Below are 25,576 nucleotides of genomic sequence, written 5' to 3'. Positions count from 1 at the left end.
GATCTGTGTGATGACTGAGTGCCCGAAAATACCGCATACGGAAATATTGAATGCAAAAATGCAGGCACGCAGGGATCACATAGATCTAACATCTGTGCTTCAAAGGCACAATCCGGGCCTCGCGACTGCGGGAGACACCCCTGCATGCCCCAAACCCCTCATCGGTGTAAGGGAAGCAGGGGACACCCCTGCACCCCTCGACCCCCCTGCGCTGCAACAGTGTTTCGGCATTTTCGTTACTGCCTAATGCGCCGTAAACGTAAATTCGTTTTTTTGTTTTTTTTTCCTTATTTTGGAGTGATACCCCCTTTCTTGATGGAAGCCCAGACTACTGTTATGTTACCTTGAAAGTATTTTGGACTAACTTGGTGGACACTTTGTGCCAGACTGCTGGATTGGTCTTCTGGTCCCCCTTCTGCAGAGAGAGTCTGAAAAATCCCCCTAAGAAGAGGGTTGCCTGGAAGGCTTGCACTTATCAAAACTCCACAGTCGCACCAATTTCCTAAAATGAATGTACCAGGCAAACACATTATATTACAGATGAAAGTCCCCCAGTTGGCTACTTCCAAAACGCTGCATATCTCTGCTGCCTGGGAAACGCTTCTTTTTGTGACAGTATAACTCCACCGTGATAAGGAGTAACAATTGAAGGAGTGGGCAGAGCATTCAATGGGAATTCCGGGCGAACGTTATCAAGATCTTGTTTCCGCCGTGTGCATTCATGGTACAGTAATCAGTCGCTATTCAGAATAGTAGATATGCTGAAACCTGTGAAAAATGTGGCTTCAAGCTCTTTCACTCAAATGTACTTTAACAAAACCATCCCTCCAACATGGCTGATTGAACTTGCCCCTACAAATATCTTGAGCCTGTCCTTGATTCAGAAGAAGGCACCCAGGGCTGCGGCGAGTGTGCAGTGTCCCTGTGCTGAGCTGCCATTACCCTGGTCTGCCGTTGCCCTGGGCTGAGCTGCTGTTACCCTGGGCTGAGCTGCCATTACACTGGTTGGCCCTTGCCCTGGGCTGAGCTGCCATTACACTGGTTGGCCGTTGCCCTGGGCTGAGCGGCCGTTGCCCTGGGCTGAGCTGTCTTTACCTTGTGCTGAGCTGCTGTTAGCGTGGGCTGAGCTGCCATTACCCTGGTCTGCCGTTGCCCTGGGCTGAGCTGCCATTACCCTGGTCTGCCGTTGCCCTGGGCTGAGCTGCTGTTACCCTGGGCTGAGCTGCCATTACACTGGTTGGCCCTTGCCCTGGGCTGAGCGGCAGTTGCCCTGGGCTGAGCTCTCTTTACCTTGTGCTGAGCTGCTGTTACCCTGCGCTGAGCTGCCATTATCCTGGTCTGTCGTTGCCCTGGGCTGAGCTGCTGTTACCCTGGGCTGAGCTGCCATTACACTGGTTGGCCCTTGCCCTGGGCTGAGCGGCCGTTGCCCTGGGCTGAGCTGTCTTTACCTTGTGCTGAGCTGCTGTTACCCTGGGCTGAGCTGCCATTACCCTGGTCTGCCGTTGCCCTGGGCTGAGCTGCTGTTACCCTGGGCTGAGCTGCCATTACACTGGTTGGCCGTTGCCCTGGGCTGAGCGGCCGTTGCCCTGGGCTGAGCTGTCTTTACCTTGTGCTGAGCTGCTGTTACCCTGGGCTGAGCTGCCATTACCCTGGTCTGCCGTTGCCCTGGGCTGAGCTGCCATTACCCTGGTCTGCCGCTGCCCTGGGCTGAGCTGCCATTACCCTGGGCTGAGCTGAGGCTTTTTTATCTGGTATACACACGTTTGCGTCTTTGCTGGCATATTGGTTCCAAGTGGAGTTCCAAATGTAATCAATATGCCATGTTTTTCTATCCTCAACCCTAGAAACACATTGGTTTTGCTGCCACCTGTGATGCAACAAATCTAAACATTGTTACCAGTGCAGGTTAAAGGGTAGCTGTGGGGCAAGCAGCCTGTGTTAGAGTCTTTCATTTTAAGAAAGAGGCAAAACGATAGCTCTCTTCTCCCACCTAGTGGCATGTGGCCATCTCATCTTGGTCAGGTTACCTTGCAGCAGCAGGCGCTAATCTTGAATACACATATACTGTCTGCAACAACATCTATGTCGGCTTACCAAAACACCTCATCAAGTGGAAGCAGTTGGGACAAAACAAAGCAGCAAAACTGTTTTTTAGTCTTAAAAAGCGAGTCCTCGTATTAGCATTACAAAAAAAAAACAATCCGCTCCCACTGGCGTTGCACATCACAGGAACCGTCCGCAGTGGCTGGAACTAACGGGTAAGACATTAGCCTATTTTTCGAGGAATTCCGCTATCATTCCCTTACTTTATTTCACTCAGAGCCCGTTACAGGATGGCAGGGAAGGTCTTTTTTTCAAAAATGTCTCGTTCTACTGGGGATTCGAACTGTTGCCCTGCTGATAACACTCCAGCGTCACACACATCGTACTGCATTATTCCGCAGGCTGAATAGCTTTTATTTTAATACAGTAGATGATTTGGGACATGACACCATTTCCAAGCTTCCGCAAAGCCCCTGCGCGTTAGTCTTAGGCAATCAAGCATACATTGCTGCAGGTCCAGCTGTCTGTGCGGGTGATGGAAGCAGTGTGTGTGGCTATAGCCCTCGGCATGTCCCTTAAGAGTTGCGACTGGTGGTTGATTGGAAAGGGGAGGGTGCTGAAAGCTGCACGCTGTGGGGAACAATGACTAAAGTTAATTATGGAAATTTATACATATACTCCACTGTTTTCTTTGGTCTTGATTTTACTGTTGTAAAACAGTGTTGTGGGGTGGAGTGGATGAAAGGCAGTACCCAGGTATGGGGTTTGAATTGGTGGGGGGGGTTTGAGTATCGGGTTGGTCGGGGCGGGGAGAGTAGAGGGCAGGATGTGCAAATTATTCATAAAATTCTCTGCACCAATCGTAAGAGTTACTGGAAAAGTGGCCCAGATCAGTCCTCGCCCCCTACGATCCTACCAGAGTCCTTAGATCTTCATCAGCAAATAAACGTGATAACTAACACCAATACAAGCAGGGCAGTTTCCAGCCAACGTGGCGCCCAGAGCGAAACATCAGAATGCGCCCCTCTCTTCCCCCAACTGGCACACATCACTCCCAAACTACAACTCTGTCGTGCGACAAAACCCCTCCACAATATGAATAAATAATTGCTATATAAATTAAGCTGGTTCCATTACAATTGTAATTCAAGTACTTTACAGAAGAATTCTAATGTGAAAACACAGCTGTTGCTGCCCAAATAAATGTTTTTTTCTGTTACCTGCTCTTGGGGAAGGCCTTGCCTGAATGCAGTTTCAAGCTCTCAGTACTGGCACACTGCGGTGTGAACAGCCTACCTGGGTCTGAGGGCCCACTGACCTGGCCCTGTGTTGCAGTTTTCCTGTTCATACCACCTCACTAGCATATCGCAAGGGGGGAATACTAGACTAACCGTATTAATTATTTTCTGATAGGTTATAATTCCAAGATGGACAGTCTGGTACACTCTTATTGTACTTTTTCAAAATACATCTCTGAGAGTGGAAAAGGGGACAAATAGCACCAATGAGGATTCTTGTATGTTTTGCATTAAATCACAGAGCATTTCAGGACTATAACAGTGATCAGACATATCTACATTTGATAAACAAGTCTGTGATAAAAGGGTATGTGTGAATCTCTAAATTCATAACTGATGCATGGCTTGGTGCTCACATCATGGTTCACAATACTGACCCTAACATTAAAATGTTTGTAGCCATGAACCATACATGCTCATTTGGACAGCTTATGTTTTTGGATGCGAGTATAAAATGGCTGCAACATCAGCCACTCAAATGGGGTACAAGGCCTCTTTTACGTATTGTTTCTGAAGAATTTTAGAGGACGGAGGGATGGGTCTCAGTGTGGGCATGCCCAACACCAATACAGAAACAGCTTTAGGGAATTATATCTACAGACAGGGCAGGATACCGCACAAGAGACCCAATAAACAATGCACAGAAAGGCGACACAGAAAGGATTCTGCCTCTTACAAATGTTACCCTTACCAGTAATAAGCTGATAAAGCGTGTAAAAGAAAACCGGCTTCTAATGCATGGTAAAGAGTCCACCGTTCAACAGCCACTACCTCCACATACACAAAACATTCCAGTGTGCTCTTGTATGGACATTGGGTATATCAGACAAAAACGGGTATATGTGCTTTTGCATGAGGCAGTACCACATAGACGCCATTAACCAACAGAGTGGTGACATGTGCAGCGCACAAATCATTACTGCAAACATATCAATGCACTGATTTACCATGGACTACTGTCCGCATGGTGACACACAATTATGATATTTTATTTATATTGCACCAATACACAAGTGTTTCAGGGTGCGGGAGGCAAGGGAGGGCTACAAGGGAGGACAAAAACAATCTTACTAGGCCCAGTGACATTGAGAACGCGCAAGTGCAGGGGAGAGGGAAGGGGAAAGTGCGAGGGGCAGTGGAGGGGTGGAAAGTGCTAAACACGTGATCAAAACAGCAACAGGTAATGTGCCCAGCAGGTGGCAAGTGCAAGAAAGAGGCGCAGACAACGGGTGTCTAATAAGTGCAGGAAGAGGACTGTAGGGTTGCAGATATAGACCCAAGAGCAAGGGTTGCCAGGAGGCAGTACGGGTATGCGGCTGGAAGGGCAGGGATCTGGGCCCGATATCATCGGTTAGCCAGGTGCTCAGTGCCGAAACGGACAGAGATCAGCAGGTGAGAGGAAGCGAGAAGCAAAGAGGAATGTCTTGAGGTGCTTCCGGAACCGAAGATGGTTCTCCTCAAGTTTCAGAGTGGCTGGGAGGCTGTTCTAGAGGGAGGCCCACACCAATGCTAGAGATCTACCTCCAACTCGTTGTTTGGCGAATCGACAGACCATGAGGGAGTTGAAGGTGGAGGAGCAAAGAGCTTGAGTAGGAAGGAATTTCCAAAGGGAGAGTTGACGGTATTGCGGACCCAGGCCCCAGAAGGCCTTGTGGCCAATGCAAAGGGTCTTCAACTTAATCCTTGCAGCCACTGGGTGCCAATGAAGAAATTTCAGGGCTGGAGAGATACGATCCCTGGGCTTGAGGCCAAGGACAAGTCTCCTGTTCTGGATGAGTTGCAGAGGGCGGAGAGTAATAGCAGACAGAATTAGAAAGAGGCTGTTGCAGTAGCCAGAGCTCTACTTTCCTTTTCAAGGTGCCAAGTGATATTGAGTTGCCATCTGGTGTGCGTGCTAGGCAGTGGCTGGCTTGTTTAGGCAATTAAATGACTGTTGATGCTGAGCAGATGCATTTAGTCCATGTCCCAAAGCAGCCACTAGAATACCTAAGCAAGAAAATTACAGTTAACCTTCCCAGGGATGCACAGTATGGGTGTCAAATAAAGAGACATGAAAATAAAGAAAATTGTTTAAAAATGTTCTGTTTGGCACATTAATTCTCTTTGAAGAATGCATAGGTTTGGTCAGCTAACTGATACATGTGCTGGCCTGGTGAATAAAAATGCTCCATGTTCAGTTCTTAAGCCTGAAGTGTTAAGCACATACTGTGTAAAACCAATATGCCTCATTACAACTGTGCCATGCCAGAAGCAACCGTGCCGGTAAACCTACCAGCACCATTGTTTCCTGACTGGCACTGTGCAACTCTGCCAGCAGGTGCCATCTCGCCCACCAGGATCAGACCTGTCAGGCGGGATGGCACCCGCTTGCAGAGTTCTCACAGGGAGCACCGGCGCCGTTGTTAATGGTGTTGGTGCTCCCGTGTCCCCATTCCCATGGAGTACTATGTGACTCCATGGGAATGGGAACTAACAAAGTTACCGGCGCCTGACTTTCCAGCCACCGGACTCCGAATAGCCCGGTGGCACTGTGATGTTCGGCACCAGTAATTTTCTTCGGGTCCGGCCACAACCCACTGGTTTTAAAGGCAGGTTTACCGCCAGACCCGTATTGAGGCCCAATATCTTGTTAAGTGAGCCAAATTTATAAATTGCCCCACTTGAAAGGCTGTCAGCACAAAGAATGAGGGGCACAGGGTGTGTGACTCCAGAGCATCTCACATGCTGCATTTAGAATATTCATCCCTTTGTTTTCATATTCCGAACGCATCGCAGTTATCCACAAGTCGGCAGAGAGCAGCCAGCCGCACATCTCAGAGGAGCACCCACCGGCACAGCAGGATGCTTAATCTGTTGTCCGGCAAGCTTTCTGGGTGGGCCCCTTACTGCGCCCTCCTCTTCAGCTATTTAGCTCTGCGCCCCAGACTGTCACCCCCACCGCTCGGGGCAGAGAAACGGGTGTGAATACAAGGAAGAAACTGTCTACTAACAGATACGTAGCTGCCTCGGGACTACACTCGAAAACAAAATCCCTATGAAAATAGACAAAATAATGTGCACTTTAAGAAAGCCATTAAAAGTCTACTCTCAAGAAATCAGGAGGTGAAACTAAGAGCTATAGTAACAGTGAAACCTGTAAAACAGATAGCCTGAAAGCACTTCAAAGCACCTGACGGCCCAACGGCTGAAATGGACTGATGTATGTTTCTGGCTAGTTTTGCACCTCAATTTACTTCGAAGTAATTACTTGGAAAATTCACTTCAAATTTTGTTTTATAATTTGTGGGGAAGGGAGTCCCCCGTGCCCTCCTTTCCCTTCACTACTACTCTACCCCAAGCCAGCCCCGCCCTTTTACCCCTTATCCCACAACTACATGTATTTTTAGAAGTAATTACTGCGTGGAAACAATGGGAGACTGTGGTGCACATGCAAATCAAAATGAATACAATATTAAATAGGTTTAAAATATCTCAGTGGTGTGTGGTTTTGAACGGGACTTTGACATCAGGTCTTGAGAGCCTGTGCTGTAACACCTATATACCCTACATAAGAATGGTCGACAAATATTACATACAAACATCCGGAACATCTATGGGGGCCGCAATGGCCCCGAGCTATGCTAACACCTACATGGCTTATTTGGAAGAAACAAACTTTTTCAATGAGGAAAGATGGACAAAACAATTGAAATGCATTTACCGATTCATTGATGACATATTTGGCATGTGGAACGGCTCACAAGAAGAGCCGGAAATATTTTTTCAACATTTAAACACTATGGCTCCCAGGATAAAACTGACAGCAAAGACAAGCAAAGACAAGCAAAGAAACAATTGAATTCTTGGATGTTCAAGTATACAAAAAAGAGGTAAATTGGAGACTACAATATACACAAATCAGACCGACAGCAACAGCATACTGCACGCCAGCAGTTTTCACCCAAGAAGAACAATAGAAAGCATACCATTCAGTCAATTTTTAAGATACAGACGCATTCTCTCGGAAGAAGAGGAATACAATAAGAAAGCGCAAGATCTGAAAAGTAAGTTTGAAAAAATAGGAACCTCCATTGTTCGCGTATAACAAAAGCAAATCCATCAGAGAACATTTGATTAAAGCAGAATTCGCTGCTGAAAGACACACAGAAGACAATTACAAAGGAACGATACCTTGTTACAATTGCAATAACTAACAACTTGATAAAGGGAAGCAGTATCACTCATCCTCACAAAGGGTATAAGATTAACCTTCATCATTCTTCCACGTGTGATTCTAAAAATGTGATATATGGAATAAGATGCCCCTGCGGAATATATTATGTAGGAATGACAACTAGAAAGGCAAAAACAAGATGGTCTGAACACAAGTCCAACATAAGGACAGGAGCAATTAAATCACCAGTCACACAACATTTTAAAAAAGAGAGACACGATATCGCACAGATAAGATTCATCATCCTGGAACAAGTAAAAGTGTCAAGAAGGGGAGGTAACCTCAATAAGATTTTGCTACAAAAGGAAACTTATTGTATAGAAAAACTTAACTCCATGCAGCCAAACGACATGAATGCAGACTGGGATCTAAGTTGGTTTTTGTAAAAGTGTCCAATGTTAAAACCTGTAGGAAAATAGTATGATCGATAATAATCAAATCAGATCCAGTCTGGGCACTTCAAATTTAAGATCAAGACACCATCCGAGCAAATAACAATGAAAAGTAATGAGAAACTGCGGATTTAAACATTACAAGATGGCGCCGCAGAAAATGGGCAGTAAGTCACCTCCTCTAAACATGGAGTAATACTACTGAGGAAAGCCAACCTGGTTTCGATAACGACCTGTAGAACGTAGTCCGCGAGGCTCGAGACAGAAAGAACCAGTTCAATGTACTCTGAATTTGGAAAAGTAGAATACTCTGCGCCACGAATGCCAAACGACCAGGGAAACAAAGACGGTTAGCGTAGGAGAGCGGAACAAGGAGAAAAATGAGCGGAATGCGAGCCTCTAGAAACCCGTAAAAAAAACAACTATACAGGTACGTTTTAGCGCATGAAATGCGACACAATTTCAACGTGGGAAAACGGACTAGCCATGACCAGAGTTCTCACATGAAATCGATTACATTGCAGGGAAAAAAGATTCCAAACATCAGTTAGAAGAAGCCCTCAACCAGAATATCGTCCTCGGACGGAGACACTCCAAAGAGTTTAAGGCTTTTTTGCCACAACGCTCCGGCAGAGGTGAGCATTGCAATTGAAAGACCGCATAACATTAAGCAGGATGAAATAATGTAAGAAAATGCAGGTTTTGGAACTGGAACACAGCGCTATGAAAGTAGCGACTGTTCCCGGTACAAAACCCAACATGTCTGAATGGGCAGATCTCAAGTAAATAGTATACCATCTAGCCACTTATAGATGGAGCAAATAATCTCCCATTTGGTCTGAAGAAATGCAGTAAGCGCAGTCTCAACATGACAACTATACAGGAGTAACGTTTAATCAAGAAGAAAAGATTTTCAGAGTCCCTGGTACCTAAGGTCAGTAAAAAGCTATTAATACAATTTTCTTTAACAAAATCCAACAAGTAAAGCAATATTTGGAATATAATGAGCGAATCATACTGATTAGAACATTTATATATCTAATTTTGCAGAAAATCACTCGCGGAAAAAGACACTTGTCCACACCTGATGAAGGGCATGAATTGCCCAAAACGCGTTGTGCATTAGAGAGTTTCACCAACAAGAAGGCAATTTGTTAGAAGTTGCATAATGAACTCCGAAACGTAAAGGACTAGTGTTGTTTTACAAATAAGAAATGAACTTTTCGACACAGTACTAATTTGAAACTTTACATGTGACAACATAATCAGAAAGGAAACAATTTGGTATCCAGTTAAAATTTCAAATGAACAATTTCGAATGCCTTTTTGTCGAAAAAAAAATTTAAAAAAAAATGTTGAATATATATTTTTTATTTTATGTTTTTTTTGGTTTTAGTTAGTAAAAAAAAGGGTCAATAAAAAAACAGGGGGTGGGGGGAAACCCCCTCATTAAAAAAAGAAATAAAAAAAATTTGACATTTTTTTTCCAGCATTTTTCATTCAAGAAAAAGGCATTCGAAATTTGTGACATTCGAAAATGTCACTATAAACCAAACAATTTACGTGTTTGTATCCAAGTATTGCTTAGCAGAAATGTTAGTTTTATGTTGATGGAGCGTATTTTTGGAACAAATGAAAAGTTAATAGATGAAAATTTGTAAGTTAATTTTTATATTTACTTTTATTTAGAGTGATGTTTTCTAAAATGGTTAAACAAAGATATGTTGAAACAGAACTGTGATAAAACATAATTTTGCATTGTTTAATGCCCAAAAGTGTGAACAGAGCGATGGTCATTTTTGAAGTTAGGTGATCACAAAAAACTTGTTCTGTAGATTTGATCCTGTAGCCCAGGATCTAGCTCTCGGGGCACCTACGATACTTCTTAAATTTAGAAGAACCCTTGTTGAACCAATAGAGGACGAAATTTACAAAAGGTGTGCTCCTCTACACTCATCTTACGACAAAATAGCCATTCTGCCTGCATAGGCTAATTTCAGAGCTCACAAAATCAGGTCTGTTTCAAAATAATCTGGTTTAGACTTGATATGGGTCTCCTACGCATCCCAATCTGTGTGTGTTTATGTGCCTGTGCACAAAAGTTGAGCTTGGCTGGCTGGCAAATATTTTGTAAGGTGCATGACTATGGATTGGTGGGTATAGCTTACACCCTGCACCTGTACGTTCATGTTTAGGGAGAATCCCAACCATTCTGGAGATGCATATCATCAAACTTGAAACCTTGCGTGGAAGCTGCTGGGGAGATGAGACATTCCTGAGGATCCTTGAGGTCGACTACTCCTGTATTTCTGATCCTTATGACAGTGGAGCTCTGCCTCTCTGTTTTGTGGAATGTTGCTTCAAGTTCTTCCTTGTCTTGCATCCGTTGATTCTTGCTGGAAAATCCATATCTTCAGCCTTCAGATGTTCCCATGTGGCTTCCTGGAATAGGGATAGTCTTCAGACCTGTACTGGGTGTTCATGCTCTATGGCTGGACCTTGAGTAGCATGATCCTGCTGATCCAAGCATACCTGCTCCTGCACGACGCATCCTGGCTCGGAGCTCTGCAGCTGCTGCTTTTATAGGTCCGTCCTTCTACTTGTCCCAAGGCCTTCCGTCTGCACTGTAGCATTGTTCTACCTGCTTTAAAGGGTCATCTCTACTCTCAATACTGATGCTGCAGCTGTTTTGCCCTCCACTTACTGTGAGTCTCTGATTTTGGTGGTACTCTTTCCCCATCAGGGCTCCTCTAAGGGCTCTGCTTGCAGACCCTGGTACCAAAGCCCATTCCCGATGCCAAAGTGACCTGTGTGCCCATCACTCCTGGGCTTCCTCAACAGTATCCATCTGCCTGGATTGCCTTGCATGTGTCTTATGACCCTAATTCGTTGCTGGTCCTCTTCTTGAGGATTTCGGAGTTTCAGACGCAGTCCTGTAAGCCTCATAAAATAGTGCAAGGCTCATCCTCTATAATCCGCTGTCTCTGGTCCTCTAGACTTGAAACCTGGACTTTGATCTCTTCTGGTTGGGTCTCCAAAACTCTCCAGACTGGTGTTTGCCACCTCTCCAGCTCCTGTCACTGTCAGGTAAGATGCACCTCATTTTTCACAAGGTCCATAAGCTGACCGACAGGCTTTGTCCAGTGGAACTCTGTAGACAAACTTGTATAAACTAGCTGAACTTCCTATAAGTGCTTCACTGCTTTACTTACATGGGGCATTGTGCTTCATATAGGTTTAGATAGGGGGTTTCCTTTTATTGGAGCAGTGCTTGTATTTTAAACACTGTTGAATTTTTTTTAATGACTTGTTCACTTGTATGCATTGCTTTCAAACTTTTAACATGTTGATGTATTTTTCTATACTGGTAAAATTGTATGGAATTTTATTCTAATTACTGGGTCTCTTTCAGACCCTGGACTCTTTTAATACATCCTGTTTCTGCATTTTCAATTACTTATCTTTCTGTGGATATTTCTTTGTAAATTACTTTATAATAAAGAATCAAGTTTTAGTAAGTGTGTGTATAGCTGTCCCTTTATTGTTTGCTTATGTGTGACTACCTGTACCTTGGGTACTTGTACCCGTCTCCCCTCCTAAGAGGGAAGCCTAGTTGCTCTGTCCCCCTTAGCCTTGTGGAGTCAGGTCTACATTGGTGATAACCCTGCATGACACTACTGGATGGTCTCCTTAAACCCTCATCAGGACTTGTGGAAAATCTTCCTAACAAATCAGTACATGCAATCAGCACCTTTGGCTAGAATTGGGATTGTAACAACTTCTCTCTGGTTTTCTTCTAGATACTGCATCGCCAAACACCGGTAGGCTGTTCCCCAGCTCCTGGAGCCCTCTCATCCAATCACTGCCCTCATACGGTGCCATCTCCTACGTAAAATGTACTGCTTCACCTGCTGCTTTAATTGCATGTGCTGCCTTCCCCTGCTAAACTGCAGGAGGCTCCCCATAATTCACTGATAGGAAACCTCCAGGCAACAGGAGATATTAAAGATGCGGGTAAAGGCCTTAGGGAGCAGAGCCTCTACTCTGCTTGCATAGCTTACAGGCTCAAGCCTCTGAAAGTAACTATTCCCTCCACTTACACAGATCTTACAGACTCGGGACACAGACATCAAAGCCATCCTTCAGATACATATTTTATTGCATCTGGCCTTGCAAATGACGCAAGCAGTTTCTCTCTGATTAACCCGAGTTTACAGGGTCAAGTCACCAGAAAGTGAACTACTCCTCAGGTTACAGAGGACTTACAGACCTAGAAAGCAAAGCTGTCCATCTGAATCCAGAGTTTACAGGCTCAGTAGAACAGTCTCTGCTTTTACTCATGCCATACAGCCTCTGGTTTCCAGGCCCCAGAGCTATCCCTAAAGCTTACCTCAGGTTGCACAGCTCTTAATGTGTAAGACCTCACAAAATGTAGCCACCCACTTGGGTAACAGGCCAGGCCCCAAACAGGAGAAGTATACTTCAAGTTACACATCTAGGAGGGATAGGACAATATGCTGAATCCGAGACTCCTATATGTGTAACATGAATTAGAACCCTAGGCCGGTGAATACCCCTTTCCTATTGGTCAATTTGTGGGCTATAAAAAACGGTATAGCCCGCAGTTTCATTACAACCCGCAAATGCACACTTTGCTTTCTTCAGCTCGGAAAAAAATTGTGCATTAACTGTAAATATTTAAGTTCCCAAAAAACAATATAATAATTTTTCAAATTATATTTTTAAATGAACTTTTTTCTCTTTGGCCATGGGTTCTAATAGCTTTTTGTAATGTTATTTTTCTTGTTTTTTTAAACTTAAATATTCAATAGCGAATATTGAAGGCCCACAAAAAACAATGTAATAATAAAAAAAAATATTTTTTAATACATTTCTTTATCTTTGGCCATGGATTCTAATAGCTTCATTCACTTTGCCCTCGGGCCGTACCGTCGTTATGGGCCCTCATACCTCATTAAAGGCCCTTGTGGCGCTCAGGCCTTTAATTTGGTCTTCAGGGCCCATAACGCCCGGTATGGCCTTCGGGGGAGGTATATACAGCTATAGTATAGCACAGATCTGAGAGCAACAATATAACTGCTGCCCGCCATCGGATTCAGATGTGCGTATGCCATGCTTGCTTCTCTTTTTGATGGTGTGGACAAGAGTAGAGATGTTTTTGGCCCCTGTTGTGGAAATGAAGGGTGTGCTGCCCCTGTTTGTAAATCTAATGTAATGCTTAATTGGTAGTTTAATTGCAGCTAATATATTCTGATGTAAATGAATTGTGCCATTTATAATTAATGAATGCCCAAAATCAATTGATTTATTTTATGTAACCCAATTTCAGTGATTAATGGTGAGATGTAATTGAGTCCGTGTGTTGTAAGAGTGTTCAGCATTGAGGGATCTTCCATGTGACCGCTCAGTCCACACAGCCTGTCAGGATCCCTAGCAAGGCGCAGGCACCTACTGTAGGTAAGGCCTGGACTATAAGGGTTGCTGGCTGGCGTAGGCTGCAATTTGCACACATTGGCAGCCAAACAGTAAAGCATAGCCCCCAGAGTAGGATTCCTAGCTGAACCCAAGATGGCCCCTGGAATTCCATGCTATGAAGATCCTTGGTGGTCTAGTGGTGCTGTGTGCAGCCCAGGGCTATATAAGCCCCGCCCTGGGCCACACCCAGCACTTGGCGTTGACTCCGGCTGTGAAATGCAGGCAGCGTAATGCTTGCCTTATTGCTACTGAAGTCCAAGTGCATCGGCTCCCGCTTACCTGTTTGGAATCCAGCAGTCCTCTTCATAGTCACCGCCGCTGCGCCTGGGCTTTCCTGGATGTTTCAAGGCTTCCGTTTCCATCGCAGCTCCTGAAAATACAAAGAATATTGCAAATTAGATCGGAACGCAACGCTTTTCCTCCACTCCAACCCCACCAGTTTAACTTGCCTCTTAACTGCAATCCAGCGTTCCCGACCTCCTTTCATGCCTTTCACGTTGCGGGGGCTCCTGCTGTTTATCGCGACCCAGCTTACTACATTGCAGCAACTCTGCAGGATCTGAAAGGGAGAGAAAGAGACACAATTTAAACGCGTGTTTGTAAGACGAACAATACATCATTTTACAACGCGCGCAGCAAACGTGCTTGATTACTAATAGCACTGAAGAGACATTAAGAAGCGCAGAAGAGACATTAAGACAGCAACAGACATACTTCAAAACGTAGAAGAGACATTTAGCAAAGACACTTACCTACAGGCATCATGTGCGCCACAGCTGGTCTGGGCCACCAAACCCAGAGAAGAAACAGGAGAAACAGAGCCTGATTAATGTCTTCATCCCAGAGTGTCACTAAGGTGAGCAGGAGTTTGCATTACCAGTCAGCACGTCCCCAGGGAGGCAATACGGGTGGTGGTGGGGGAGAGTAGCGACACGGTTGTTGATGGCATTTTATTATCCATCCTTGGGTTCATCCATAGGGGTCCAATACCCATCTCAGCATTCCAAGAACCCTACCAAATCACTCTCGACCACGCTGTTCGCTGGTCAACAAGTCCTTCAGCGCAACAGAGAGGAGAGTGTGGTTTGGAATAAACAGCACAGAGTCAAGTACCATACATCGAAAGTCTGGACCAGGCACTTTTGCAGGGCACCAGAGGTAAGCGTTACAGACACATAGATGTAGCTATAGGTCAGACTTGCACACTACGTGCTAAGAAAATGCCACCTTTCCAATGCTCAATACGAGACCATTCATGCCTCCTAAAGCTAGCTCCAGCTGTCAGCTGGAGTTAACTTTGAGGGGCAGTGGTACTTGCTCCCCCTGTAATAATACTAAAGTAAGCATTCAAACCACAATGTTCCCGACTAATGGACCATGTCAATCAAACTCAAGAGTGCACGTCGCACTCAGGGCTGCTGCCCAGCTACACCCATATGACACCTGTGCCATGTTCAAGGCCGCAGGAGTGGTCATCCAGTTCCTTACAGAACTCGTTTTGAAGAGGACGCTCAGCTCCCCTTTTCTCAGATTTGGTTTGAGACCATGAATCCAGTAACCCTGCGTATCCTACAGGGACAGAGGAATATTTGGTTATGTTTTAATCAATTTTAAAAAAGAGAGACACGATATCGCACAGATAAGATTCATCATCCTGGAACAAGTAAAAGTGTCAAGAAGGGGAGGTAACCTCAATAAGATTTTGCTACAAAAGGAAACTTATTGTATAGAAAAACTTAACTCCATGCAGCCAAACGACATGAATGCAGACTGGGATCTAAGTTGGTTTTTGTAAAAGTGTCCAATGTTAAAACCTGTAGGAAAATAGTATGATCGATAATAATCAAATCAGATCCAGTCTGGGCACTTCAAATTTAAGATCAAGACACCATCCGAGCAAATAACAATGAAAAGTAATGAGAAACTGCGGATTTAAACATTACAAGATGGCGCCGCAGAAAATGGGCAGTAAGTCACCTCCTCTAAACATGGAGTAATACTACTGAGGAAAGCCAACCTGGTTTCGATAACGACCTGTAGAACGTAGTCCGCGAGGCTCGAGACAGAAAGAACCAGTTCAATGTACTCTGAATTTGGAAAAGTAGAATACTCTGCGCCACGAATGCCAAACGACCAGGGAAACAAAGACGGTTAGCGTAGGAGAGCGGAACAAGGAGAAAAATGAGCGGAATGCGAGCCTCTAGAAACCCGTAAAAAAAACAACTATACAGGTACGTTTTAGCGCATGAAATGCGACACAATTTCAACGTGGGAAAACGGACTAGCCATGACCAGAGTTCTCACATGAAATCGATTACATTGCAGGGAAAAAAGATTCCAAACATCAGTTAGAAGAAGCCCTCAACCAGAATATCGTCCTCGGACGGAGACACTCCAAAGAGTTTAAGGCTTTTTTGCCACAACGCTCCGGCAGAGGTGAGCATTGCAATTGAAAGACCGCATAACATTAAGCAGGATGAAATAATGTAAGAAAATGCAGGTTTTGGAACTGGAACACAGCGCTATGAAAGTAGCGACTGTTCCCGGTACAAAACCCAACATGTCTGAATGGGCAGATCTCAAGTAAATAGTATACCATCTAGCCACTTATAGATGGAGCAAATAATCTCCCATTTGGTCTGAAGAAATGCAGTAAGCGCAGTCTCAACATGACAACTATACAGGAGTAACGTTTAATCAAGAAGAAAAGATTTTCAGAGTCCCTGGTACCTAAGGTCAGTAAAAAGCTATTAATACAATTTTCTTTAACAAAATCCAACAAGTAAAGCAATATTTGGAATATAATGAGCGAATCATACTGATTAGAACATTTATATATCTAATTTTGCAGAAAATCACTCGCGGAAAAAGACACTTGTCCACACCTGATGAAGGGCATGAATTGCCCAAAACGCGTTGTGCATTAGAGAGTTTCACCAACAAGAAGGCAATTTGTTAGAAGTTGCATAATGAACTCCGAAACGTAAAGGACTAGTGTTGTTTTACAAATAAGAAATGAACTTTTCGACACAGTACTAATTTGAAACTTTACATGTGACAACATAATCAGAAAGGAAACAATTTGGTATCCAGTTAAAATTTCAAATGAACAATTTCGAATGCCTTTTTGTCGAAAAAAAAATTTAAAAAAAAATGTTGAATATATATTTTTTATTTTATGTTTTTTTTGGTTTTAGTTAGTAAAAAAAAGGGTCAATAAAAAAACAGGGGGTGGGGGGAAACCCCCTCATTAAAAAAAGAAATAAAAAAAATGTGACATTTTTTTTCCAGCATTTTTCATTCAAGAAAAAGGCATTCGAAATTTGTGACATTCGAAAATGTCACTATAAACCAAACAATTTACGTGTTTGTATCCAAGTATTGCTTAGCAGAAATGTTAGTTTTATGTTGATGGAGCGTATTTTTGGAACAAATGAAAAGTTAATAGATGAAAATTTGTAAGTTAATTTTTATATTTACTTTTATTTAGAGTGATGTTTTCTAAAATGGTTAAACAAAGATATGTTGAAACAGAACTGTGATAAAACATAATTTTGCATTGTTTAATGCCCAAAAGTGTGAACAGAGCGATGGTCATTTTTGAAGTTAGGTGATCACAAAAAACTTGTTCTGTAGATTTGATCCTGTAGCCCAGGATCTAGCTCTCGGGGCACCTACGATACTTCTTAAATTTAGAAGAACCCTTGTTGAACCAATAGAGGACGAAATTTACAAAAGGTGTGCTCCTCTACACTCATCTTACGACAAAATAGCCATTCTGCCTGCATAGGCTAATTTCAGAGCTCACAAAATCAGGTCTGTTTCAAAATAATCTGGTTTAGACTTGATATGGGTCTCCTACGCATCCCAATCTGTGTGTGTTTATGTGCCTGTGCACAAAAGTTGAGCTTGGCTGGCTGGCAAATATTTTGTAAGGTGCATGACTATGGATTGGTGGGTATAGCTTACACCCTGCACCTGTACGTTCATGTTTAGGGAGAATCCCAACCATTCTGGAGATGCATATCATCAAACTTGAAACCTTGCGTGGAAGCTGCTGGGGAGATGAGACATTCCTGAGGATCCTTGAGGTCGACTACTCCTGTATTTCTGATCCTTATGACAGTGGAGCTCTGCCTCTCTGTTTTGTGGAATGTTGCTTCAAGTTCTTCCTTGTCTTGCATCCGTTGATTCTTGCTGGAAAATCCATATCTTCAGCCTTCAGATGTTCCCATGTGGCTTCCTGGAATAGGGATAGTCTTCAGACCTGTACTGGGTGTTCATGCTCTATGGCTGGACCTTGAGTAGCATGATCCTGCTGATCCAAGCATACCTGCTCCTGCACGACGCATCCTGGCTCGGAGCTCTGCAGCTGCTGCTTTTATAGGTCCGTCCTTCTACTTGTCCCAAGGCCTTCCGTCTGCACTGTAGCATTGTTCTACCTGCTTTAAAGGGTCATCTCTACTCTCAATACTGATGCTGCAGCTGTTTTGCCCTCCACTTACTGTGAGTCTCTGATTTTGGTGGTACTCTTTCCCCATCAGGGCTCCTCTAAGGGCTCTGCTTGCAGACCCTGGTACCAAAGCCCATTCCCGATGCCAAAGTGACCTGTGTGCCCATCACTCCTGGGCTTCCTCAACAGTATCCATCTGCCTGGATTGCCTTGCATGTGTCTTATGACCCTAATTCGTTGCTGGTCCTCTTCTTGAGGATTTCGGAGTTTCAGACGCAGTCCTGTAAGCCTCATAAAATAGTGCAAGGCTCATCCTCTATAATCCGCTGTCTCTGGTCCTCTAGACTTGAAACCTGGACTTTGATCTCTTCTGGTTGGGTCTCCAAAACTCTCCAGACTGGTGTTTGCCACCTCTCCAGCTCCTGTCACTGTCAGGTAAGATGCACCTCATTTTTCACAAGGTCCATAAGCTGACCGACAGGCTTTGTCCAGTGGAACTCTGTAGACAAACTTGTATAAACTAGCTGAACTTCCTATAAGTGCTTCACTGCTTTACTTACATGGGGCATTGTGCTTCATATAGGTTTAGATAGGGGGTTTCCTTTTATTGGAGCAGTGCTTGTATTTTAAACACTGTTGAATTTTTTTTAATGACTTGTTCACTTGTATGCATTGCTTTCAAACTTTTAACATGTTGATGTATTTTTCTATACTGGTAAAATTGTATGGAATTTTATTCTAATTACTGGGTCTCTTTCAGACCCTGGACTCTTTTAATACATCCTGTTTCTGCATTTTCAATTACTTATCTTTCTGTGGATATTTCTTTGTAAATTACTTTATAATAAAGAATCAAGTTTTAGTAAGTGTGTGTATAGCTGTCCCTTTATTGTTTGCTTATGTGTGACTACCTGTACCTTGGGTACTTGTACCCGTCTCCCCTCCTAAGAGGGAAGCCTAGTTGCTCTGTCCCCCTTAGCCTTGTGGAGTCAGGTCTACATTGGTGATAACCCTGCATGACACTACTGGATGGTCTCCTTAAACCCTCATCAGGACTTGTGGAAAATCTTCCTAACAAATCAGTACATGCAATCAGCACCTTTGGCTAGAATTGGGATTGTAACAACTTCTCTCTGGTTTTCTTCTAGATACTGCATCGCCAAACACCGGTAGGCTGTTCCCCAGCTCCTGGAGCCCTCTCATCCAATCACTGCCCTCATACGGTGCCATCTCCTACGTAAAATGTACTGCTTCACCTGCTGCTTTAATTGCATGTGCTGCCTTCCCCTGCTAAACTGCAGGAGGCTCCCCATAATTCACTGATAGGAAACCTCCAGGCAACAGGAGATATTAAAGATGCGGGTAAAGGCCTTAGGGAGCAGAGCCTCTACTCTGCTTGCATAGCTTACAGGCTCAAGCCTCTGAAAGTAACTATTCCCTCCACTTACACAGATCTTACAGACTCGGGACACAGACATCAAAGCCATCCTTCAGATACATATTTTATTGCATCTGGCCTTGCAAATGACGCAAGCAGTTTCTCTCTGATTAACCCGAGTTTACAGGGTCAAGTCACCAGAAAGTGAACTACTCCTCAGGTTACAGAGGACTTACAGACCTAGAAAGCAAAGCTGTCCATCTGAATCCAGAGTTTACAGGCTCAGTAGAACAGTCTCTGCTTTTACTCATGCCATACAGCCTCTGGTTTCCAGGCCCCAGAGCTATCCCTAAAGCTTACCTCAGGTTGCACAGCTCTTAATGTGTAAGACCTCACAAAATGTAGCCACCCACTTGGGTAACAGGCCAGGCCCCAAACAGGAGAAGTATACTTCAAGTTACACATCTAGGAGGGATAGGACAATATGCTGAATCCGAGACTCCTATATGTGTAACATGAATTAGAACCCTAGGCCGGTGAATACCCCTTTCCTATTGGTCAATTTGTGGGCTATAAAAAACGGTATAGCCCGCAGTTTCATTACAACCCGCAAATGCACACTTTGCTTTCTTCAGCTCGGAAAAAAATTGTGCATTAACTGTAAATATTTAAGTTCCCAAAAAACAATATAATAATTTTTCAAATTATATTTTTAAATGAACTTTTTTCTCTTTGGCCATGGGTTCTAATAGCTTTTTGTAATGTTATTTTTCTTGTTTTTTTAAACTTAAATATTCAATAGCGAATATTGAAGGCCCACAAAAAACAATGTAATAATAAAAAAAAATATTTTTTAATACATTTCTTTATCTTTGGCCATGGATTCTAATAGCTTCATTCACTTTGCCCTCGGGCCGTACCGTCGTTATGGGCCCTCATACCTCATTAAAGGCCCTTGTGGCGCTCAGGCCTTTAATTTGGTCTTCAGGGCCCATAACGCCCGGTATGGCCTTCGGGGGAGGTATATACAGCTATAGTATAGCACAGATCTGAGAGCAACAATATAACTGCTGCCCGCCATCGGATTCAGATGTGCGTATGCCATGCTTGCTTCTCTTTTTGATGGTGTGGACAAGAGTAGAGATGTTTTTGGCCCCTGTTGTGGAAATGAAGGGTGTGCTGCCCCTGTTTGTAAATCTAATGTAATGCTTAATTGGTAGTTTAATTGCAGCTAATATATTCTGATGTAAATGAATTGTGCCATTTATAATTAATGAATGCCCAAAATCAATTGATTTATTTTATGTAACCCAATTTCAGTGATTAATGGTGAGATGTAATTGAGTCCGTGTGTTGTAAGAGTGTTCAGCATTGAGGGATCTTCCATGTGACCGCTCAGTCCACACAGCCTGTCAGGATCCCTAGCAAGGCGCAGGCACCTACTGTAGGTAAGGCCTGGACTATAAGGGTTGCTGGCTGGCGTAGGCTGCAATTTGCACACATTGGCAGCCAAACAGTAAAGCATAGCCCCCAGAGTAGGATTCCTAGCTGAACCCAAGATGGCCCCTGGAATTCCATGCTATGAAGATCCTTGGTGGTCTAGTGGTGCTGTGTGCAGCCCAGGGCTATATAAGCCCCGCCCTGGGCCACACCCAGCACTTGGCGTTGACTCCGGCTGTGAAATGCAGGCAGCGTAATGCTTGCCTTATTGCTACTGAAGTCCAAGTGCATCGGCTCCCGCTTACCTGTTTGGAATCCAGCAGTCCTCTTCATAGTCACCGCCGCTGCGCCTGGGCTTTCCTGGATGTTTCAAGGCTTCCGTTTCCATCGCAGCTCCTGAAAATACAAAGAATATTGCAAATTAGATCGGAACGCAACGCTTTTCCTCCACTCCAACCCCACCAGTTTAACTTGCCTCTTAACTGCAATCCAGCGTTCCCGACCTCCTTTCATGCCTTTCACGTTGCGGGGGCTCCTGCTGTTTATCGCGACCCAGCTTACTACATTGCAGCAACTCTGCAGGATCTGAAAGGGAGAGAAAGAGACACAATTTAAACGCGTGTTTGTAAGACGAACAATACATCATTTTACAACGCGCGCAGCAAACGTGCTTGATTACTAATAGCACTGAAGAGACATTAAGAAGCGCAGAAGAGACATTAAGACAGCAACAGACATACTTCAAAACGTAGAAGAGACATTTAGCAAAGACACTTACCTACAGGCATCATGTGCGCCACAGCTGGTCTGGGCCACCAAACCCAGAGAAGAAACAGGAGAAACAGAGCCTGATTAATGTCTTCATCCCAGAGTGTCACTAAGGTGAGCAGGAGTTTGCATTACCAGTCAGCACGTCCCCAGGGAGGCAATACGGGTGGTGGTGGGGGAGAGTAGCGACACGGTTGTTGATGGCATTTTATTATCCATCCTTGGGTTCATCCATAGGGGTCCAATACCCATCTCAGCATTCCAAGAACCCTACCAAATCACTCTCGACCACGCTGTTCGCTGGTCAACAAGTCCTTCAGCGCAACAGAGAGGAGAGTGTGGTTTGGAATAAACAGCACAGAGTCAAGTACCATACATCGAAAGTCTGGACCAGGCACTTTTGCAGGGCACCAGAGGTAAGCGTTACAGACACATAGATGTAGCTATAGGTCAGACTTGCACACTACGTGCTAAGAAAATGCCACCTTTCCAATGCTCAATACGAGACCATTCATGCCTCCTAAAGCTAGCTCCAGCTGTCAGCTGGAGTTAACTTTGAGGGGCAGTGGTACTTGCTCCCCCTGTAATAATACTAAAGTAAGCATTCAAACCACAATGTTCCCGACTAATGGACCATGTCAATCAAACTCAAGAGTGCACGTCGCACTCAGGGCTGCTGCCCAGCTACACCCATATGACACCTGTGCCATGTTCAAGGCCGCAGGAGTGGTCATCCAGTTCCTTACAGAACTCGTTTTGAAGAGGACGCTCAGCTCCCCTTTTCTCAGATTTGGTTTGAGACCATGAATCCAGTAACCCTGCGTATCCTACAGGGACAGAGGAATATTTGGTTATGTTTTAATCAATACAATGGGCCTCATTAGAGCTTTACGGTGCAGAAATAACGTGCTGGTTTTTCCACATAGCGGCACTACAAGTTTGCTAATGGCGGTCCCAACTTGGCTGTAGGTAAGTCAGGCACGCCACCGGCAAAAAACAGCCGGTATTACCAGCACCGGTATTACCGGTGCCTGTAATACCTGCAATCCCCCCATCGAGTTCTATGGGACTCCATAGAATGGAGATTAATCACCCTTGCCAGCACATAGAATCTGTCAGTAATTCTGGCAGTCCAGTGACGGTAACGGTAATTCCGTCTGGTGGAATGCCACTGGGATACCACCAGACTTGTAATAAGGACCAATGACTTACACTTCCATCTCCTAAACATCTTGGACTCTTAATCTACAGACCACAAACCCAGATGAACAGCTGCTGTAAAGGTGTACACTGTCCTCCCTCACCAGATGCCTAATAAGGAAAGGTGCCACCTTTCCTGGATTGCTCGTCCCCCTGGACCCTCCTCTGCTAGGCTTGACGATACTGCCTTTAACCTGGGCACCGGTATACATTTCAAGTTTTAAGCTACTAGCCAAACATAAAACTTCACTCGTCCCTACAATTCTCCACATACACACAGCACACCATTTCTTACTCACCAATATTCAATTATCTCTAGCCAATGGTTAGTGGTGAATGCAACTTTTGAGGCCTGACCTGGGTCAGGTGCTCGTGCACAATCTTTATAGAATTATAAGTAATAAGCCTTACCCAAAGTCTTCCCAAGCCGGCCATAATATATTCACTGATGGGAATATGTCTCCCGCTCCCTACCCTCTCACCATACCTGTAGTCACCCCCCCACCCCCCGATTTTTCCAAACCTCTCCACCGTTAACTCCCCTTCAAGCGCCAAGAGAGCACTGGCTACTGACAACCTGAGCCCATTGCATTTACATGGGGCCTGAACAGGTGACCTGCTTTACCGTAACCCCTATTAAATGCAAGACCGGGAAGTAGGGGGCCTGATGATTCACTGATGGCATCTGCATCCTTAAGAAATGTTGCTGAGAATGAGAAATGGGCTGGAAGAAAACCAAAACTAAAATTCATAAACATGCAAATTCCTTCAAAGCAATTACTGGCAGCAAGTTTGCAAACCCTTTCCCTCCCTTCCATCCCCTGCATCATTTGACTCATTCCCGTGGTATTCATGCCCATCCTCAAATCAATCACTCTTTTGCTGTATTTTTATTTACTTCACTTTTAATACGTTTTTTTTGTATATGAGTAAATGAAAATACGGCCACACATGTTTCACTGGTAACACAACTTCTTCAGGGAGATTGGTTATTGACTCTGGTGAATCTCAGATAGTCGCGCTGACTCCAGTTTCATACTCTAGATGTTTCTGTGAAATGTGATCCTTATTGGTTATTTCCTCAAGATTAACTGTACTGGGCTTCTTTCTGCCATTAGGTGCACACTGTCTGTGCCAAAGAGAGCCGGCCTTACAGCCCCCAACTGTAGTTCTCTATTGTTAAACATCTTTTCATTCTCATTAAGAAGCAGAGAAACCTTAATATGAATGTGCCCAACACCACACCAACAGTCATCTCTCCAGTGGACATCTCCCCAAGCCTCACAGAAGGAAATATCAGGTGCAGATTTGATTCATAACTCGCCGGGAACCTTATTAACAAGTAATAGCCACTCCTAGTACCTTCTCACCAAATGGCCTTTTGCGACAGAAGAAAAAACTCAAAACAGAGAACTCCTAACTCCCTCCCTCCCCTCCATGCCCCTGGTGAGACATCAGAAGAACTGGACATAGGAACGGGGACACTAATCTAAGACAGAAATGAGCCTCTAGAACTCATGGCTATTCATTGTGAACCTAGCTTTGGGAAGCAAGAGAGTGCAGACCATCTGTAGGAGTTAAATATATATTAGATGTTTCAAAGGGGACGAATTGACAGTCCTTAAAACATAGAACATATTTCTGCTATACCATTTGGGTGGCATTGATCGTTAACATTTGCAGTTAATAGGGAATACAGACAGTGTGATATGGTGCTAGCCCTGGACTGGGGGAGGGGTGGACGTTGGGTTGGAAAGTCATTTTGTAACACTTTTCTGGCTAACTTCGTCCCCTTGATTTGTTGGCATCTTGGTTCCCTGACCTAATTTTGCTGATAGGAGAGCCCCTACTGAGGTCACCTGAAAGCTGCATCTGGTTTTTGTCGTTCTGCCCAAAGTAACCCATATCGCTACTAGGGCAGGGGTACTATGAAGATGCCCCATTCTGTACACACTGAAAGTGTGTTGGTGTCACAGGCTGGTGGCAGCTTTCTGCTTTATATTTAGCTGCACTGTGTTGTAGCCTTTTTACTGCATTTGTCGGCACTTATTCACTGAATAGGAGCACAATTGATACAAAATGATTTGTGAGCCAGCCATTTTGTTGTGAGGCTGTTTGCGTTTTGCCACGAGGAACAGCCATTTTGGCCACGTGTGCCTACATCTGCTTCATCCAGAGCTCATCAAGGTTCCTCAATCCCTGCAGTACTGCACTATTGGATCGATGGGGGCGGTGCCCCCCTCTCATAACATCCAATAGCGGCGGGCAATACAGTGCATGGACATGGTTGTTGTGGCAGCACTGTAATATGTGCAGTGAGTGGTGCTCCATTGTACCATCTCCACTGCAAATGTTCTGTCGCATTCTGTTTGGGCCTGGAGGGGGAGCAAGGGCTCCCCAAGCTGGGTGCAAATATGTGCCTGGCCCAGTAATATTAGAAATGCACCCAAGACACAGGTCATCCATGCCCATGGCCCTACCCTGCCTCACACATAGACTGATGTGGGGTCAGTGACCTGCTGGCCTCACTCCTGCGGGTGTTATGGATAGTATAATCTGCAGATTAGTGATGATGTCATGAGCTGATGCAGGTGCAAGGTGAGCCCTGTGTCTCCAGCCCTTGCATCCATCCTCCTTCAACTTGTGATGTGCTTTGGCGACCTATTGCTACTGTCAGACCAACGAGGGCCCATTACCAGACCCCACCACCATGCTATGCGAAGAGACTGCTCGAAAGAGGAGGAGGTCACTGGAGGCAACTGACCAAATGTCAGTCAGAGTCCCTCCAATACACAGTCCACCTCACCATAGGCAAGGTGTGCGTGAGTAGATGGGGTATTCCAAGTGTGCAGTGACTGCAAGAACTAGTGATCTTGCCAACTGGCATCAGTGAAA

At 44.5% G+C, this 25,576-nt stretch overlaps 1 protein-coding gene across 11 annotated transcripts in view; it reads left to right on the top strand.

The window, feature by feature from the left end:
* SLC43A3 (solute carrier family 43 member 3) overlaps nucleotides 1-25,576 on the top strand; it is a 918,364-nt gene that overhangs the window by 832,369 nt on the left and 60,419 nt on the right. For 2 of the 11 annotated variants that reach the window (XM_069629002.1, XM_069629003.1), the window contains 2 exons: nucleotides 11,747-11,842; nucleotides 19,044-19,139. The exons of 4 other annotated variants lie outside the window; for them this stretch is intronic. In XM_069629002.1, coding sequence (XP_069485103.1) covers nucleotides 11,747-11,842; nucleotides 19,044-19,139 — 192 coding nt within the window. The remainder of the gene's footprint in view (nucleotides 1-11,746; nucleotides 11,843-19,043; nucleotides 19,140-25,576) is intronic. 5 more of the 11 variants (XM_069629007.1, XM_069629008.1, XM_069629005.1 and 2 more) reach the window with 4 other exon arrangements.

Source organism: Ambystoma mexicanum, chromosome 12, assembly GCF_040938575.1.
Source record: "Ambystoma mexicanum isolate Mex_15411 chromosome 12, UKY_AmexF1_1, whole genome shotgun sequence".
Lineage (NCBI taxonomy): Eukaryota > Metazoa > Chordata > Amphibia > Caudata > Ambystomatidae > Ambystoma > Ambystoma mexicanum.
Note: the sequence above shows the minus strand (reverse complement) of the source record. Positions and strands in the feature narration are given on the sequence as shown.